The following is a 16,878-nucleotide window of genomic DNA, read 5'->3' as shown; positions in this document are numbered from 1 at the left end:
CTCAGCTGTGCTGGGGATAGACCCCCCCCTAAGTGGCCGTGGGGTAACCCCAGGTGGGTGGCTAGGTGTTTCTTGACAGAGGAATTACAATTATTTAGTTAAAGCTCCAGATTACTGTGTGACTAATTTTTTTTTTATTACTGTGTGTCTTCTCATGACAAGGGCAACTTATTATAGGTAATTGCCTTATGTTCTTATGTCATAACCACACTCTGTAAGCCACATTGAGCCTGCAAATAGGTGGGAAAATGTGGGATACAAATGCAATAAATAAATAAACACTTTTGTTCATGACTACTGTAAACATATTTCTGAAAATAACAAAAGAAGGCTCCAAGTATGATGAATGACCACTTTATGTGTTTTTTTAACACAATAAATATTTGCTACAAATTTCTAAACATTACAAAATGTATAAGATTTATAAAGAAAACAAATGTGATGTGGTTTATACCACCTTCTGATATAAAATTTTGGTACAGAATAAGCAAATCTGATGTAAAGAAGAATCTAGTGAGTAGCAATGGACAACACCAGAGAAGTGCAGGTGATGGTTTCATTACATATTACAATGAGAAATATGCTAAAAATATACAATTAAGTTTACTGAGCAGTCACTACAGTTCTCGGCAAGGTGCTCTGAGGAGCTGCTTTTTGACTCCTTTCTGCAGACAGACGTTCCAGGCGCTCAGTGTAAAATCCATTAAAATCCAATCTGTGGATGGAACGAAGAAATTACGCTACTAGGAATTTATGAAAGAATAAACACCAGGACAAACCAGTAAGGCTCTTAAATACTTTCAATAGGTATACAGGGAAAAAGTGAATTAAACAAAATATGAAACCTGCAATATATTAACAACTATCTCAATCAATTAAAATCCTGTCTCAAACAGGCAAAACTTCTATTGTCCACTGTGCAGAGCTTGTTAATTTTTACAAAAGAACTGAATTCTAATATTCAGAAAAAAAATTATGCAATAAGAAAGGTTAGTATGGGTCATCAGTTAGGGAGATTAGAAAACAAAGGGAAGAAATCTTTAAGGCATAACACTGATAAAGTCAACTTAGCAAAGTCCCAACACTCCTAGTCAGGAGAGCTTAATCTGTCTCTCTTCCATTCTATCCCAACAAAGGTTTGTTATCTGAATTCTGAAGATGTCAGTTCAATAAAACATTAATTCAGCTGACTAGCTGGCACTGCAAATTTCCTGCAAGATGCACTGATTTTTGGTCCTACAAGAACTCTCTTTAAACAGCAATAAAATGTCAACAAAATCTGCTTACCTGTAAATGATATTTATCATGCTGTGTTCACAGTCATTAGTGCTATAAATACTCAGCTTGTCCAACAGATCAAGGAGATGTGTGGAGAAGTTGCTGTCAAACTTATTGATTGTTGCTTCAAACCCAGCTGTTGAATGAAATGCATCAACATGTTCTGCCAAATACTGGGAGAAGAAAAAAAAACACATAGGCATCAGAAACATACAAGATCTATGTTTTTAGGAATACCAGTACCATCTTTTAAAATTTTTTTTATAAATGTCATGTAACTACAGGAAAAATACATCCCTTGCAGGAAATATTAGCTGAACCTGGAGATAACAAAAATACCAACAACCTGACAGTCCAAACAAGTAAAATCCAAAAATCACATCTTTATCAGATTCAAAAGCAAACTAGAAAACAAACATACCCTGTCCTACCAAAGTAGAGAAAGATCCACATTTTCAAACATGGAATGCCCCTCTCCAGCTCACTGAGGTTTTTCATCTTCTTTCCCTGAAGGCAAATCTATTTTAACAACTGATAGCATAGTATCTGCAGGTACCTTCAGCAACGTTTTTCCTTAGTATCCTATCAGACCAGTTCAGACCAATGGGTTGTGTCTGTCTACCAGCGGATGGCGACAGAGAATGAAAATAGTTCTCAAGTGATTTGCACCTTAAGGGTATCCAGCACAGAATGTTCAGTACTTTTCAGTCTCCCAAGCTGATGGATGATGGGCTAACAACGCTGCTCCTGACCTGGTTTCTAACTAGTTTTAGTTCAGCTTTAACTACCTGTGACAGAACAGTGTGTTTTAAGCCTGTAAAACTGCCTTAATTCTTGAAGTGTATTTCTCTAGTTTGGCCAGCAGGTGGTGCATGTTATTTTTTAAGCTGTTACAAAACCGACCTTTCCTTTTTTAGTTAACACAAATAAAGGAAATGCCAGCTATTTATAAAACTTGTTGTTCTGGGCTCTGATTGGCTCAGGTGCTCATTTTCATTTTACTGGCGTTTTCTCCAGTCTTAGCCAGGAAGAAAAGAGATCAGGATCTCTTTGAGGAGGCACTGTGAACAATTATATGTCCTAATCTTCCCAGGTACTTTTTAGAAAATAAACAAATGTTTAGATAATTGAAATATGGATCAATTATTAAACTACCTGTTATTGTTTGCTGATTGCATTTTTTATGTTCATTGTTCAATATTTTTAAAGACAATAAACACTATTCAGTTTATTGCCTCTGCTGTCTGGACTGATAAAGAATCCTGGTTGTTTGTGTGTTGGGTCTGCAAGTGCTTTCTGGGAATTGTGGGACCAATGGGTGTGTGGCCCCGGTAACCTAGAAATCACTGGGGATATTTTGAGAGCGGAAGACTCTCCCAGAGGCAGTTGGGATCCAGTGGGTGCTAGTGTAGAACAGAAGTGGCAGGCGCAGGTGGACCTGAGCTGTGCTGGGGATAGACCCTCTAAGTGGGTGTTTCATGACAGAGATGTTTTTTTTATTTTTCACCAGTCCTATTTATGCATTGTAGTTCCTTTCCTTTTCCATACAAGCTTAATTGTACTCCGCCTTGATTTGTTGAAAGGTGGTATAGCAAGTGTTTAATAAAGCTAAACCTATGCTATAGGATACCCTTAAGGGGTGAATCACAAACTATTTTCATTCACTGTCTCCATCCACTGGTAGACGGATACAACCCATTACCCATTGATCTAGACTGGTCTAATACAACTAAAGGAAAGAAAGTTATCTTTTTTGCAGTCTCGCAAGGTTCAAATGCACACAGTAGATAAGTTGAAAGCTATTTATAGTATAGGGACAAAAAGACCTCACAAAGAGCATAAACAATTATGATTCCTTCAAGCGGGTCAGTTCTGTATCACTGGTCTATAAAAACCTTCCATAACTTTCATTTATTCAATTTTTTTCTTATATACTGATTTTTTTTGCAATATATATTTTCTTTTTTTCTTAAAAATATCATGCCTTCAAAACTAGCAAAGCATCAAAGCACTTATCTTTCACTCCAGACAGAGCATCCGTTTCACTTCATTATGCTTCTTCAGGGGAATGTGCTGATGCGCTTTATGATTAAGCGCTTTGGCGCTTTTCATCTGATAGCGTTCACTCTCACATTTCAAAATGGTGCTGTAGACCACTTCTAGAGAACTGAGTCGCTTGAAGGAAGCATAATTGTTTATGCTTCTTTTGAGGTCTTTTTCTCCCTATATTATAAATAGCTTTCAACTTAACTACTGTGTGCATTTGAAGGTTGTAAGCTGATTACATTTTGTGCACCAGAATATTCACTGTGTAGTTTCTATTGCTTAATTACAGTATTTTCAAGGTTCCACACCTTGATACTACATTTTTTTAGTTCTACAGATGAATGATGACAACAATGACGGTCGCTGGTAAAATTTTTTGTTTCTATACAATCCCATTTCAATACTTAAATGTTTGCAGGATGTAAATTCTTTACAGAATCATTTGTGTGTGCCATTCTGCCAAGGTCTGAAATTGTCTAACAATGGTAACTTATGAATGTTTAGCTCAGTGAATATTATATTAATCATACCTAGTCTGTACTGTAAACCCAATGTTTCCCTTGAAGGGAAAGGTAAAGAGTTACAGGTTGAAGCTATCTTTGAAAATGTGAGAACAAAATTAGTTTCTCCCTCCATAAAGGAATAACTTCCATCATAAGTACATAAGTATTGCCATACTGGGACAGACCAAAGGTCCATCAAGCCCAGCATCCTGTTTCCAACAGTAGCCAATCCAGGTCACAAATACCTGGCAAGATCCCAGGTAGCTGATTCCATGGTAGATCTGTTAAAAGCTCAAATAATCTTAAATGGAATCTTTACTACTATCCCTTCATTCTATAATTTAGTGCCAAAATGCAAGAGTCATTTGCGCACTTAAATTATAGAATACTAGCACTTAGTCAGGTAAGTGTACACTTACACACAAGCTCAGCACTATTCTACAAATGACAGAGGCCACCTGCTTAGTGCGTAAATGCAAAGGGATGTTCAAAGACCACAGGCAGGCCATGGGAGGGACCAACATTTACACAGATAACTTACAGAATACTGTAAGTTATGTGCTAAAGTGCTGCATTTATGTGCATACATTTAAGCCTGCTATTGATGTGGCATTAAGTAGGCAAGCCTAAATGTACGCACATGGATGCTGACTTACACTAGTATTCTATAATGAAAACTTGGTGCACAGATGCTGTTACTGAACTTATGCTCAAGCACACTGCAACCAGACACCTAATTTGTGGCTCCCAGTTATAGAATTGCCCTCTAAAAGACCAGTAAAGCCAGCTACAGAGGTGATGCCATTTCATGTGAAAAAAAAATTTAAATTAGAATGTGAATAACTAGTTAAATACTTTCAATATTTTTATAGACGCTAAAAGACAAGAGTACTGACCTATGCTTCCCTGTGGGAGGCTTCATTATACAGAATTCAATTCTAACCAAATCCACTTGTCACTTTCCTATGAGTCACTGGAACTAAGTGCCAAATTATCAGGCAATGTTCTGTTCTCATTCCAAGAATAACTTCATGTTTAAACACAAATGCAAAACTATCAAAACACTTTACAACAAATATGCCACTGCCTATTGTGGTAAAAAAGGCACATTTGGAAAGCATTGCCCCTTGGGACTGAGTAAAAGACAAAAAAAGAACACAACCTGTGGAAGCAACAGATGTTTCAGCTTCCTCTGCTGCCTCCAAAGTTGGATAAGGATTGAATATGTATTTAAGGGCCCTGTTTACTAAGCTGCGCTATAGGCGCGCTAGCATTTTTAGCACACACTAATTCTAGACACCCATAGGAATATATGGGTGTCTCTAACGTTAGCCCGTAAACCTTAGTAAACAGGGCCCTTAATGTCCCAAAATTAAAGCCAAAACCATTTTAACAGGACTGAAAACAAACCAAAAGAAAAATCATTCTCCTAAATGTTGTGTAACAGAGAAAGGGACCTTTTGCAGAAAAGTAGGAGCAGATAACAACAGCAAAGAAGGGTGAAAGGCCGAAAGGCTGCCAAAAAAGGAACTTGCAAAATAAAATAAAATCAATAGATAAATTTTAGGTTTGATCTTTAAAGTTCTTTAATTAATAAACAGATGGTATATTTAAAAAAGACATACAAACAAGTAATAATTATTATCCAATAAATATTCAGAACACATAAATTGAAATGAAGTCCGATTAAAAAGGACTTGACATGGTCATGCTTCAGTTAACTCTCTGTTTCAGGAGTAATGTATCATCAAAACCCCCTATTTGTTCAATATTCAAAATGATTAAAATAGACATTGTCCAGTTCTCCTTTTTGAGTCACCTTCGCTGTTTCCTGTGTGATTGCACGCCTGTGAGGGTCTTTGTTCTTCTGTGCATACATCGCCCAAATACTCATGCCTCCTTCCTTTACTGAGTTAATCCATCTCACTGTGATTGGCTCCAGACTGCAGCCATGCCAAAAATTGATCTAGGGCTTTTCGAAGAAGGAAAAAGGGTGAAACCAAGGCGGTCCCAATGTAAAAAAAAAATAAGTTTTACTGACATGAACTTATGGGTAATTTTAAAAGACACTGCCTCGTTGTAGGCAGCAAGAAGGCATGTAATTGTGGTCTTTTAGACACCTGTATAACTGATTTGATGATGTATATTTTGCCAGTGGGCATAAGCACTGGCAGAGTGCACAATTCATGTGTGGTTCAACTCACGACAAGGCTTAGGCGTTAAAAACAGATACAGGGCTAATGTAAGTACCTGTGCATTAAAAGTAGGTGCATTTTAGTTCACTTGTGCTAGTATTCTATGAAGAAATGCGGATACCTACTTTTCTTTCTAGAATACCCTTGAGATAGGTGATATAACCAGTGCCTTTGGTAGATGCCCTGTTGCAGAATTTTGAGCCACCTATCCAGCTCAAAAAGTACATTTGTGCTGGATTCCAAGAGAAATGAGGTCCATGTCTCTCAGACAGATACTGTTACTGCAATGGCTGGGCTACCAGAGGGAAGAAAGAGGTTATATAAAGTTAAACATTATTCAGGCTATCATTTTAATAAGCCTTATATAGCCCAAAGCAGCACGTTTTACCTTGCTTGTCAGCTTTTTTTTCATAGCCTCCTCCAAACGCTCAGTCTGAGTTGGGGGTCCCATCATTGTCCCATGTTCTAATGTCAAACGATCCATCTCATTCTCAAGCTTTATGCTCTGGGTAAACCGCTGTGTGTTAGAAAGGAAAGAGGGCAACATATGAAACTCAAAGTTCATTTGCATAAAATACATGGTGCACTCCAGACAGGGTGGGTGTTATTAAGCGCTAGTACTAATTCATATATGGAACTACTGGGGCATCACTGTAAGATATTATATCCAAAAAGAAGAAACCCATTCCTAGTACATGAAGCTGATGTACGTTTCTAATAACTAGCATCACAAATAAAAAGGGTGATACAAAAATACCCACAAAACCCTCAATCGGGCCAAATGTGTTCTGGAAAATGCATGATTAGCCTCTGAAGAACAAAAAAGTATGGTCATCTTCAACACACTCTACTAATCACAATGAAACATAGCCACATGTGAAAGGCTGCTACTCTGTTCAACTGGCCTTTAAGTCTGACATGTAACTAAATATCAGTAGTCACCAAATTAATGTTCACCTGAGCAATGCTGTATTCCACTGTGCAATGATTACAGCGCCTGGACAGGGCCAGTGTCCTTCTGTAGAGAAAGCAGCAATCAAGCACAGTAGCCAAGAGCAGTGCTAAAAGAGAACATAGGCCAACATAACATCTCTTTTCTCTGTGATTAAACAGTACCACATCTGACCTTTTTTCGTTGTTCAGTGGGAGTGCATACCTGCATGCAGTTTGTGAACATCACACAGACGGACATAAGTTTGGAAAAAATCTTCAGCAGCTCAGGGTTGGTTAACATGCAATCCTTCAGGCAGTTATCCAAGAAACTGGTGTGGTGGCTCAGAACCTCATCAATATTGGAAGCCTGCAGTGCGAGGATACAACATAACATAAGAACAGCCATACTGGGTCAGACCAATGATCCATCTAGCCCAGAATCCTGTTTTCAACAGTGGCCAAGCCAGGTCACAAGTACCTGGCAGAAACCCAAATTGTGGCAACATTCCTTGCTAACCAGCAGTGGCTTTCCCCATGTCTGTTTGGAACTTGTCCAAACCTTTTTTAAACCCAGATACACTAACCATTGTTACTACATCCTCTGGCAAAGGAGTTCCAGAGCTTAACTATTTGTTGAGTGAAAAATTATTTCCTCTGGTTTTAAAAGAATTCCCAATGTAACTTCATTGAGTGTCCCCTAGTTTTTGTATTTTTTGAAAGAGTAACAAATCGATCCAGTGGACAGTCTCACAGACCGACAGGTTGCCAGAGATTTTCAAAAGAATAAATTCTAAACAGCAAATCACCTCTAGAAAGCATGCCTATATAATCATGGTGCATAGGCTCCAACATTGCAAAATGTTTGGGGGGTTGCAAACACAATACAAATTACCCCTCTCTGGACACAATGAAGGACCTTGCTCAAAACTGGGGGTGCTCAGCACCCACAGAGCTGGCTCGTAAGTCATGGTGCGTGCTGCTGGGAAACTATTTATTTATTTAAGCATTTTTAATTTTTACAAGCTGTAAATAAAACAAAACTTGTTTGCAATACAGAGATCATATCTTAACAAGAAACATTTCAATCAAAGTAAAACATTCTCTTCCTTAGACCAGTGGCGTAGCAGGGGGGGGGGGGGGGGGGGCTGCCACCCGGGGCGGGGCGGTTTGCCGGTGGAACCTCCCCCCCCCCCCCGATGACCAGCTCCCACACCCTACCTTTAAAAAGAATACCGGGAGTCGTGCCTGCCCTGCACGTAAGAAACGTGGACCGTCGGCTCTTCCCTCGCTCTGTCCCGCCCTTGCGAAAATAGGAAGTTGCGTCAGCGGAGGGCGGGACAGAGAAGAGCCGACGGTCCACATTTCTTGTACGTGCAGGGCAGGCGTGACTCCCGATATTCTTTTTAAAGGTTGGGGGGGGGGGGGGGGGTGTCGATTCGCCGGGGAAGGGGGGGGGGGGGGAATGGTGCATGATAAGGAGATCAGAAAAAAAGGAAAAAATTATTACTATAAGAAAATGGCATATACCTGTAATACCCTCTAATTATACTTATTCATTATTCCCCACCTGTCCATTGGTTAGTCTTTTCGATTCTAAGAAAGTACGTAACTGATTCAGTTCATAAAATAAATATTTGTTTCCCAAAAAACGTATTAGGCATTTACAAAAGGTATGCCAGCTGAAACTTAGCTCCCACTGCCCTGGTTTCTTCTCTTAACACCAAAAACTGTTTTCTTCTTTCTTGTGCTGTCTTTATCACATCTGGATAAATCCAAATTCTTTGGCCACAAAAAGGTAATATGGCATTCTTGAAGTAAAGTCTCATCATTGAATTCATATCTTGCTGAAATACAAAAGAAACTATAAGTGTCCCTCTAGTAGATATTTCAGTTAACGAGTCTTCAAGTAACACTGATAAATCTTGAAAGTCTATATCATTTCTCACTTGGGGTAACTTCCCAGCTTGATCAGGCCCAACTCCTTTCTCTGGTATCGTTAAGTAGTAAATTTTATTACATGGGGGAATACCTTGAGAGGAAATTTTTTTAATTTTCCGTTAAATATTTTTTAAAGATATCTGTAGGAATTATACCTGGAACTCTAGGAAAATTTAATAGTCTCAATGTCAATCGTCTATTATAATTTTCCATTTGTTCAATTTTCATAAGAAAAAGTTTTTACCAAGGCTTCAGTTGTTATTTTCAGCGACTTAACCTCATCTTGTACCTGTAGAACTTTGTTAGCCAATTCAATTCAAAGATTTTCCAGAGATTCAGTCAAATTATTCATCTTACGATTAGTTTCTTGGGCTGATTTATTCACTGCTTTCATTATGTCTTGAAGTACTTTCCAAATGGAACTTAGTGTTACCTCCACGGATGCTTGTGTCTCTAAGTTGAATTCTCCTTCGGATTCGGGAGGGGCACTGCCAATCTGAGTATCGCTGCAAACGACTTCCGTTTCAGCTTCTACTCCTTGCCCTCTCCTTGGTCCCGCAGGGCATGGAGGAGGAATAATTCCTGGAGGCGACAGAGTCGTATTAAGGCCCAAGATCGTCGGCACTCCTTCGCCAACGGCCAATACGATGTCCTGGCCGCCGGCAGTTGGCCTTTGGTAGTCCCCTTCCTCTTAGTATGAGGCATCAGTTACTCGAAGTAATTCTAAATTGAGGAAAAATCAGAGAGCAGCACGACTGTTGCATGTGTGCTTCAGGACGCCATCTTGCCACGCCCCCACTGGGAAACAGTTTAAACACAGTTTTTATTTGCTGCAAAACTTAAAATTCAAACGAGAAGGTAGCTGAAGGAAAGATAACTAAGTACATTTCCTCTGCTTTGTTTATAATCGTAATCAGGAAAAGGGTTTTTTTTTAATACTTTAAATAATTGGGTTCCTTGTTTGTTTTTAATTGAAATGCAGTTTATACATTTGTAACTAAACATAACACAGCAATACAGTATTAAAAGAACTAACTTCCAGAAAGAGTATGAGACTGCAATGTAGGCAACCTAATCAGTCCATCCCTATGACTACTACTACTACTACTAATCATTTCTATAGCGTTACTAGACGTACGCAGCGCTGTACACTTGAACATGAAGAGACAGTCCCTGCTCGACAGAGCTTACAATCTAATTAGGACAGACAAACAGGACAAACAAGAGATAAGGGAATATTAAGGTGAGGATGATAAAATAGGGCTCTGAAGAAGTGAGTAAGGGTTAGGAGTTAAAAGCAGCATCAAAAAGGTGGGCTCAGTGACGGTGTAGGAAACTAGAATTCAATTCATACGTATGGCCTTTATCTGCCGTCATGTTTCTATGCTGCTTCCCAGGCTGGCTGAAGCTAGGCGATGCTTTAGCTGCTGCACCCAGACTCCAAGAAAGGAAGAGCTCAGGTCATAGACACTTAAAGAGCAATTCTATCAATTGACACCTAAAGACAGGTGCCAACTGTGCATGTAAGTTACAGAATAATAGTATTGACATGCGTGATTAGTGCCATTAATTGGCAATTATGCAAGTGCTAGGTGCTATTCTATAATACAAAGCAAAATTTCACCTCAGTAGTTGAAGGAATAAATAATATAGAACCTGGGACATACAGGATAAAGAAACTAGGCTGTATGCATTCTTGCCCAAATTCAACGAGCTGGAATAATGGAATGAGTCCTTACTTTTGGGCACTCATGATATGATTGAATGGAATTCCATTCTCTGATTTCTGTTGTATTAATACATTTTTTGAATTCTGATGTCAAAACATTCCTTACGCTGTTAACTGTTTATTGCTGAGATACTCGAATTTCAAGGCCCTCCGCCACAATTAATTGAGCGAGCCCAACCATAGTTGAGGGAATGACAACATATCCTCATGTGCTTTCAAACTACGGCTCCTGAAGAAATGCCAATCAAAACAGAGAACAATTACAGTGCACAAACGTTATTTTAATATCATTGTTTTTTGTTGCTTTCTGTGAACATTTTCGCTTATGCTGTTACTATGCAGAACATTTAGTGTTGATTGCAAATGGAGGAGTCTATACACACACATAATAATTAATAATTCATTCACTTTATACACACTAATGTGAGTGTATGATTTTGTGATTTTTCTGGGTCATATGTGATGTTTGAAGAGCATATTAATGAGTGCTCAAAAGTAAGGGCTAATTCCATTGTTACAGCTCATTGAATTTGGACTAGAATGTATATAGCCCCCTAGTTTCTTTATACTGATATATCCCAGTTTCCTCATTTATTGAAGTATTTCTTCATCTACCGAGGTGAAATTTGCTTTGTGTTATGTTGGGTTTTTGACTTGTTTGGGTTTGTTTTTGGAGAGGCACTATTCTGTAGACATATGCATGAAAATCACTTAGTGCACAAGTATGGGCATGTCTGAGATATGTGCGTAACAAAGAATTCCATAAGTTTCTCACACTTCAGGGCACAATTAGGTGCCAACAGTTACCATTGATATTGAACTTTATTGGCATAACTTTTACTGCCTAACTTTAGGTGTGCCAATGCCCGCAATGCCCATTTAGACTAGAATTCTGTAACAGAATCTTAGCAGCAATTCTATAACCACATCTTAGCGCTAAATGCATGACACTGCGGTACCTACATCTTGGCGCCAATTTTTAGACTTTCCACCTTAAGGGGCAGTTCTGTATCTGGGCAACTCCATTTAGGTGCCCCCTGAGGAAGAGTGGTAGTAGCCTACTCTATAATGGCACCTAGGATCCATTATAGAATACTATAATATCCCGGCATCAGTATTTATGCCAGAAGTAGAACTGAGGTAAATGTAGATGTGTAGATGCCTAAGGGAGTCTTTTACTAAAGGTTAGCTTGAGTTATCTGCAGCAGGGCCCACAGGAATAAAATGGGCCCAGCTGCAGATAACTCAAGCTAATCTTTAGTAAAGGACCCCCTAAATGCTGCAGGGACTCGCATAACTTACAGTATTCTCTAAGTTATACTGTGCATAAGTGGGAGCCCCATTGCAAATATACACTACGCAAGATGATCATGAATTTACAGAATAGCACTTAGGTGGCACATTGGTATAGTGCTAGTATTCTAAACATTTGTGCGCGCAAAGGGCATGTAAAAATTAGTGCCTAATTTGTAAGAATGTACCCTTTTAAGGGGTAATTCCACAATGTTCTGCCTAGCTAATGATGGCAAGAAAGACATGTAAATGACAAGTGGAAAGTACATGCCCTGATATTTTGCTGGTGAGCATGCACATAGGCAGAGCACACAATTACACATATAGAGGACAGAATGCTATAGTTCATGTGCATTCCAACTCGGCTCACACATTTACAGCACATATAGGGCTAATATAAGTGCTCGCATTTTAAAAGTAGGTGCAGTTTATGCCACTTGTGCTATTATTCTATAGAGAAATATAGACACCTACTTTTCTTTATAGACACTTACTTTTCTGTAACCCGCGCCTCTGGTGCCCTGTTACAGAATTACCTTCCACCTTTCTAGCTCAAAATTACACTTGTGCTGAGTTCGAATGGAAATGAGGGCTATGTCTCTCAGACGGAAAACTGTCACTGCAATGGCTGGACTCCCCCCCCCCCCCCCCCAACTGTAAATGAAGGCTTATGCCATTGAGGCCTCAGATGAGACAGGGTCTTATTGAGTTTGAAACACAAAGAATGAGCTAAGCTCATTCAGAACCCTCTTTCCCCTTAAGAAAGAACAAACTAACTTGGAGAAACGAATTTAAAATTCTTCAAAGTTATTTAGTCAATCCCAAGACTATTTGGTTTAATGAAGATTAAAACTCTATCCAGAGATTTACCTACAATAAAAATTATAAAAACGAGCTTTTAAAAGCAATTTGAATTATAGTTTGGGAATCAGTATCAGCGTGTTCACCTGCTTTGCATTGTCTCCTAGCTTAGATATCAAATTTGAAGAACATATTTCCAATATACTAAAACAGAAATGTTCTACAGGCCTTACCAATTTCAGATTCTTCTGTAGGCAATGCCACGTTGGTTCCATGACTTCAAACATCATGTAATATTGGATATTCTGTACAAAATTTAGCATTCGTTGCCGTAAAGTGAAAGCACCAGCAAACCTGAAACAAATTAAATAGATTTCTTCTCAAATTTATTACCTATCAAGTACTGGCTCAATGAACTGTATAAAAAAAAACAAATAAATATACATATCAAGTAAAGTAATCTAAACAGAGATCTGCTGAAAAAAATAAATAACAAAAATATAACCCAATATATTCAATCCCTTTTAAAGAAAGATTTATCAAAAGCAAAGTTAAAGGAAATGAGGGGACATTTCATTAAATCTGTTTATTCCCTTTGGTACAGAAACCTGCACATGGATGAGGAGTTTCTGTTACACCACTATATTAGAAATAACTTTTTCCCTATAGGAAACTGGGCAAGAAATGGAGAATGCTGGTATGAACCAAATGTTACGAGATGCTCTAGTACTTGTGGTAAAAACGTACTTGAAATTAATAAACAATTCAAAAATTATTGGCATAGGAAGTGAAAGACAGACATGATCATTTTTTCAGGCCCGTTTCCCTATAGGAAACAAATTTTAAAAGGTACTAGTAAATAAACATATGCATATCCATGTGTGTTATATACACATTGAGAAAAACAATCCTAATTATAAAAGGTCCAAAGTGGTACAAGCATGGCTCTCCCCCACAAATAAAGGCAGGGCAAATGCCAGTATGGTGCAGTCAAAGCTGCCCTCTTCTTGGCTACCTCATCCCCAATCATGCTCCCCCATTCAATCAGCTCCTGGGAGGGTGTGTGTGATGGGCTTAAGATGTGCTCGCAGAGGGGGAGGTAGCTTTGCCAAGGGAGGAAAATGTGTTCAAGACTCCATGTGTAGGTTTACAAAATGTCCTGCCTTCTATGTGGCAGCACACACACTTTTAAGGTCTGATGCTTTCCACATGTTTTTTGCCACGTGTTAATCAAACATATAAACGGGGAGTGACCGACTCACTTGCAAATGCGCAGTAGCGACTTCCCTCTCTGTCCCGCCTCCGCGTCAATATGTGATGACGGGGGCAGAACAGAGAGGGAAACTGCGCAAAGCCGCCGAGGTCGCTACCGCTCCCCCCCACCCAGGCCCTCTCTCCGCTACTGAACTTACATCCATTCGCCGTAACGCAGCAGGGCAGATCAGCTGAGCTGCCGTCCGCCTTCCTTCCCTGCCTGTGCCCCGCCCTCGCTGACGTTACGTCACACGAGGGCGGGACACAGGCAGAGAAGGAAGGCCGATGGCAGCTCAGCTGATCTGCCCTGCTTCGTTCCGGCGAATGGATGTAAGTTCAGTAGCGGAGAGAGGGCCTGGGCTGGGTGGAGGGCTGGCGGTGGCGACCTCCGAAAACCCCAATAGCAGCCCGTTTTAACAGGCTCAACGGCTAGTTTTGTAAAATCAATATGCTCCCTAAACATATCCAGCAACTTAACCTACACTTTCATCCCTGGGGGTGGAGATATGTAGATTTTACATGGGACCTACACTTGCACACTTTCCTTTCTAAAATGATGACCAAAAAACTACATGTAATCACTTCTGTATATATTTTTGGGGAGAGACAAACTATCTAAAATTTGCCCAGCACCAGTTTGTTAGTATCACCCATATAACAAAAGGACTACATGTAGAAGTGGCAGTGTGCAAAAGAAATTTCCACAGCAGAAATAGCAAAGGAAAACATGATAGAGCGGAGAGTCAGAACCACTGTGTCTGGATGTAGGACTGAAATATTGGAGGCTGCATTAAGGTATACTGCCATAGATCAGCATGAGCTCCCCTGGGCACAGCGGTATTGCTATAGATGAGGTTATAGATCTAGATTATTCATTGCCTGATCTAGCCTGTGCTTACGAGTTTCTCACTTTCATGAAGCCCCTCAGTTATAAAACAACCCATCATCAGTTAAAAAAAAAAGCGAGAGAACAAGAAAACTATATATGTCTTCATTTAATTAGGACATTTTAATAAATTATTTCAGGAAATATGTCCAATTTTGTATTAGCAAACCCCAGTTTTTGACCTGTCACCCAGAACTCACCATTTAGCAGAATGGAGGGAGCACTGTTTCGCAGCTTTATTGCTGATCCAAACGTTGCACAAAAGCCTTTCCACATGCTTGCAATAAAACATGTGTCGAAATAGCATCTGGTATCGTGTCAAAGCTTTCCTGAAGAATCAGATTTTAAAAAAGTGACACAGAATAAAACACTGGTATGCTAGGACTGCTAATAACAAAAGCAAAAGAGGTTAATTATTATAAAGAATAATAATAAATGTGCTTTCAGTAAGGCATTTTGTATTTCCTCAAGCATGGTTTGAGGCTATGGAGAATTATCTTGCAATAGGAATGTTCCTGGGAAATACAGAGGTGCATGGGGACAGAAATCCAACCCGTCCCTGCCCGTCCCCACTGGAATCCAACCCGTCCTCATTCATCCCCGTAGGGAATCTAACCCATCCTCGCCCGTCCCCACAGGGAATCTAACCCATCCCCGCCTGTCCCCGTAAGAATTTAACCTGTCCTCACCCAATCTTGCAAGAATTTAATGGTACATAAAAAAAGTTGCTGTTGGCTCTCTCAGTCTCTCTCTGGGTTTGAGCCACAGCACTGCAGGCAAAGAAGGAACGGAAGTTGGAACACTCTGGTGCACACATGTAAGATTTCTCTGATTCAATGGCACTGTGTGCTAAGAGATCGCCACATGCATGCGCCAGTAGGTCAGGTGACATCTGATGCTCATGCCTATGTCGGAGCTGAGGTCTGTGCATCGGCCCGAGAGCAAAGAAGATTGATAGTAACGTAGTAAATGACAGCAGATACAAACCGGATCAGTTCATCCAGTCTGCCCAATAGTCACAATCATTATCAATTCATGATTAAATCAACAATGAATGTGATATTATATACTTGATTACGGTCTTTCTGTGGTGTGTCTGGGACATAGACCATAGAAGTCTGCCTGGCCCTATCCTTATGTTCCAACTGCTGGAGTTGCCCTCAAAGCTCACTCCAGCCTATTCATCTTCTCATTTGCAGGACACAGACCGTAAAAGTCTGTCTAGCATTGTCGTCATGTTCCAGCCACTAAAGTTGCTGTCTAAACCCTTTCCAGCCCATCCTAAACCAGATTGCCATATATGAGACACAGACCGTCTCTTGGTATCAGCCCTAGTTCAGCACAGCCAGTCGCCATCTAAGTGTCACTCAACACATCCATACAGAAGCAGCCATTTAAGTTTAGGTTTTTTATAACTTCCATGTTCTAATTAGAGATTTTCTGTGTTCATCCCATGCCTTTTTGAATTTCATCACCATTTGTATCTCTACCACCTCCTTAATGGAGACTTTCCGTATCTGTGCTGTTAAAGCAAGGAGGAGGAGGAGGAGGAGACAGCACTCAAAGAACTTGGTAATCGGTAGGCGAGAGGCTGGCGCAAGTGCAGCATACACTTCCACGAGAACCCCACAGGACCTGCTTCTGCCCCACGGGAACCCCACAGAACCCCGCAAACCCCGTTCAGGTCTCTACTGTGCAGTTCTTTTTGGTTCTGGCAGAGCACGGAGGGCTATATTTCAAAAACATGCTAATATGTTACATTTTATATAACGTAACCCTCATCACTTTTCTAGAAAAAGCACTGCACAAAACATTCAGATTCTTATAAGTTAATTCCCCATAGTCTCAAAGCATGTTTAAAGAGAGTTAAAGTACCTTATTAAAAGTCTATTTGGATGTCTTACAGCTTCCTTTCCCAGCATGGTTAATAACTGTGCAGGAAACCTGTCTTCCACACTTGTCTTTCAATTCTAGTATTTATGACAAAGACTACTTACTGTAGACATCCTTGTCATTTCAATA

General features: G+C 39.8%; 1 protein-coding gene across 1 annotated transcript in view; it reads right to left on the bottom strand.

The window, feature by feature from the left end:
* Positions 1 to 338: 338 nt before the first annotated feature.
* The window catches only part of TUBGCP2 (tubulin gamma complex associated protein 2), a 74,024-nt gene continuing 57,484 nt past the window's right edge, over positions 339 to 16,878 (bottom strand). The window contains exons 13-18 of the mRNA XM_030203196.1: positions 15,057 to 15,185; positions 12,950 to 13,070; positions 7,179 to 7,322; positions 6,411 to 6,539; positions 1,288 to 1,451; positions 339 to 715 (exon numbers count right to left, since the gene is read on the bottom strand). Coding sequence (XP_030059056.1) covers positions 604 to 715; positions 1,288 to 1,451; positions 6,411 to 6,539; positions 7,179 to 7,322; positions 12,950 to 13,070; positions 15,057 to 15,185 — 799 coding nt within the window. The 3' untranslated portion in view covers positions 339 to 603. The remainder of the gene's footprint in view (positions 716 to 1,287; positions 1,452 to 6,410; positions 6,540 to 7,178; positions 7,323 to 12,949; positions 13,071 to 15,056; positions 15,186 to 16,878) is intronic.

Source organism: Microcaecilia unicolor, chromosome 5, assembly GCF_901765095.1.
Source record: "Microcaecilia unicolor chromosome 5, aMicUni1.1, whole genome shotgun sequence".
Taxonomy (NCBI): Eukaryota; Metazoa; Chordata; class Amphibia; order Gymnophiona; family Siphonopidae; genus Microcaecilia; species Microcaecilia unicolor.
The sequence above is the reverse complement of the archived record's forward strand: the minus strand, read 5'-3'. Positions and strand labels throughout refer to the sequence as shown.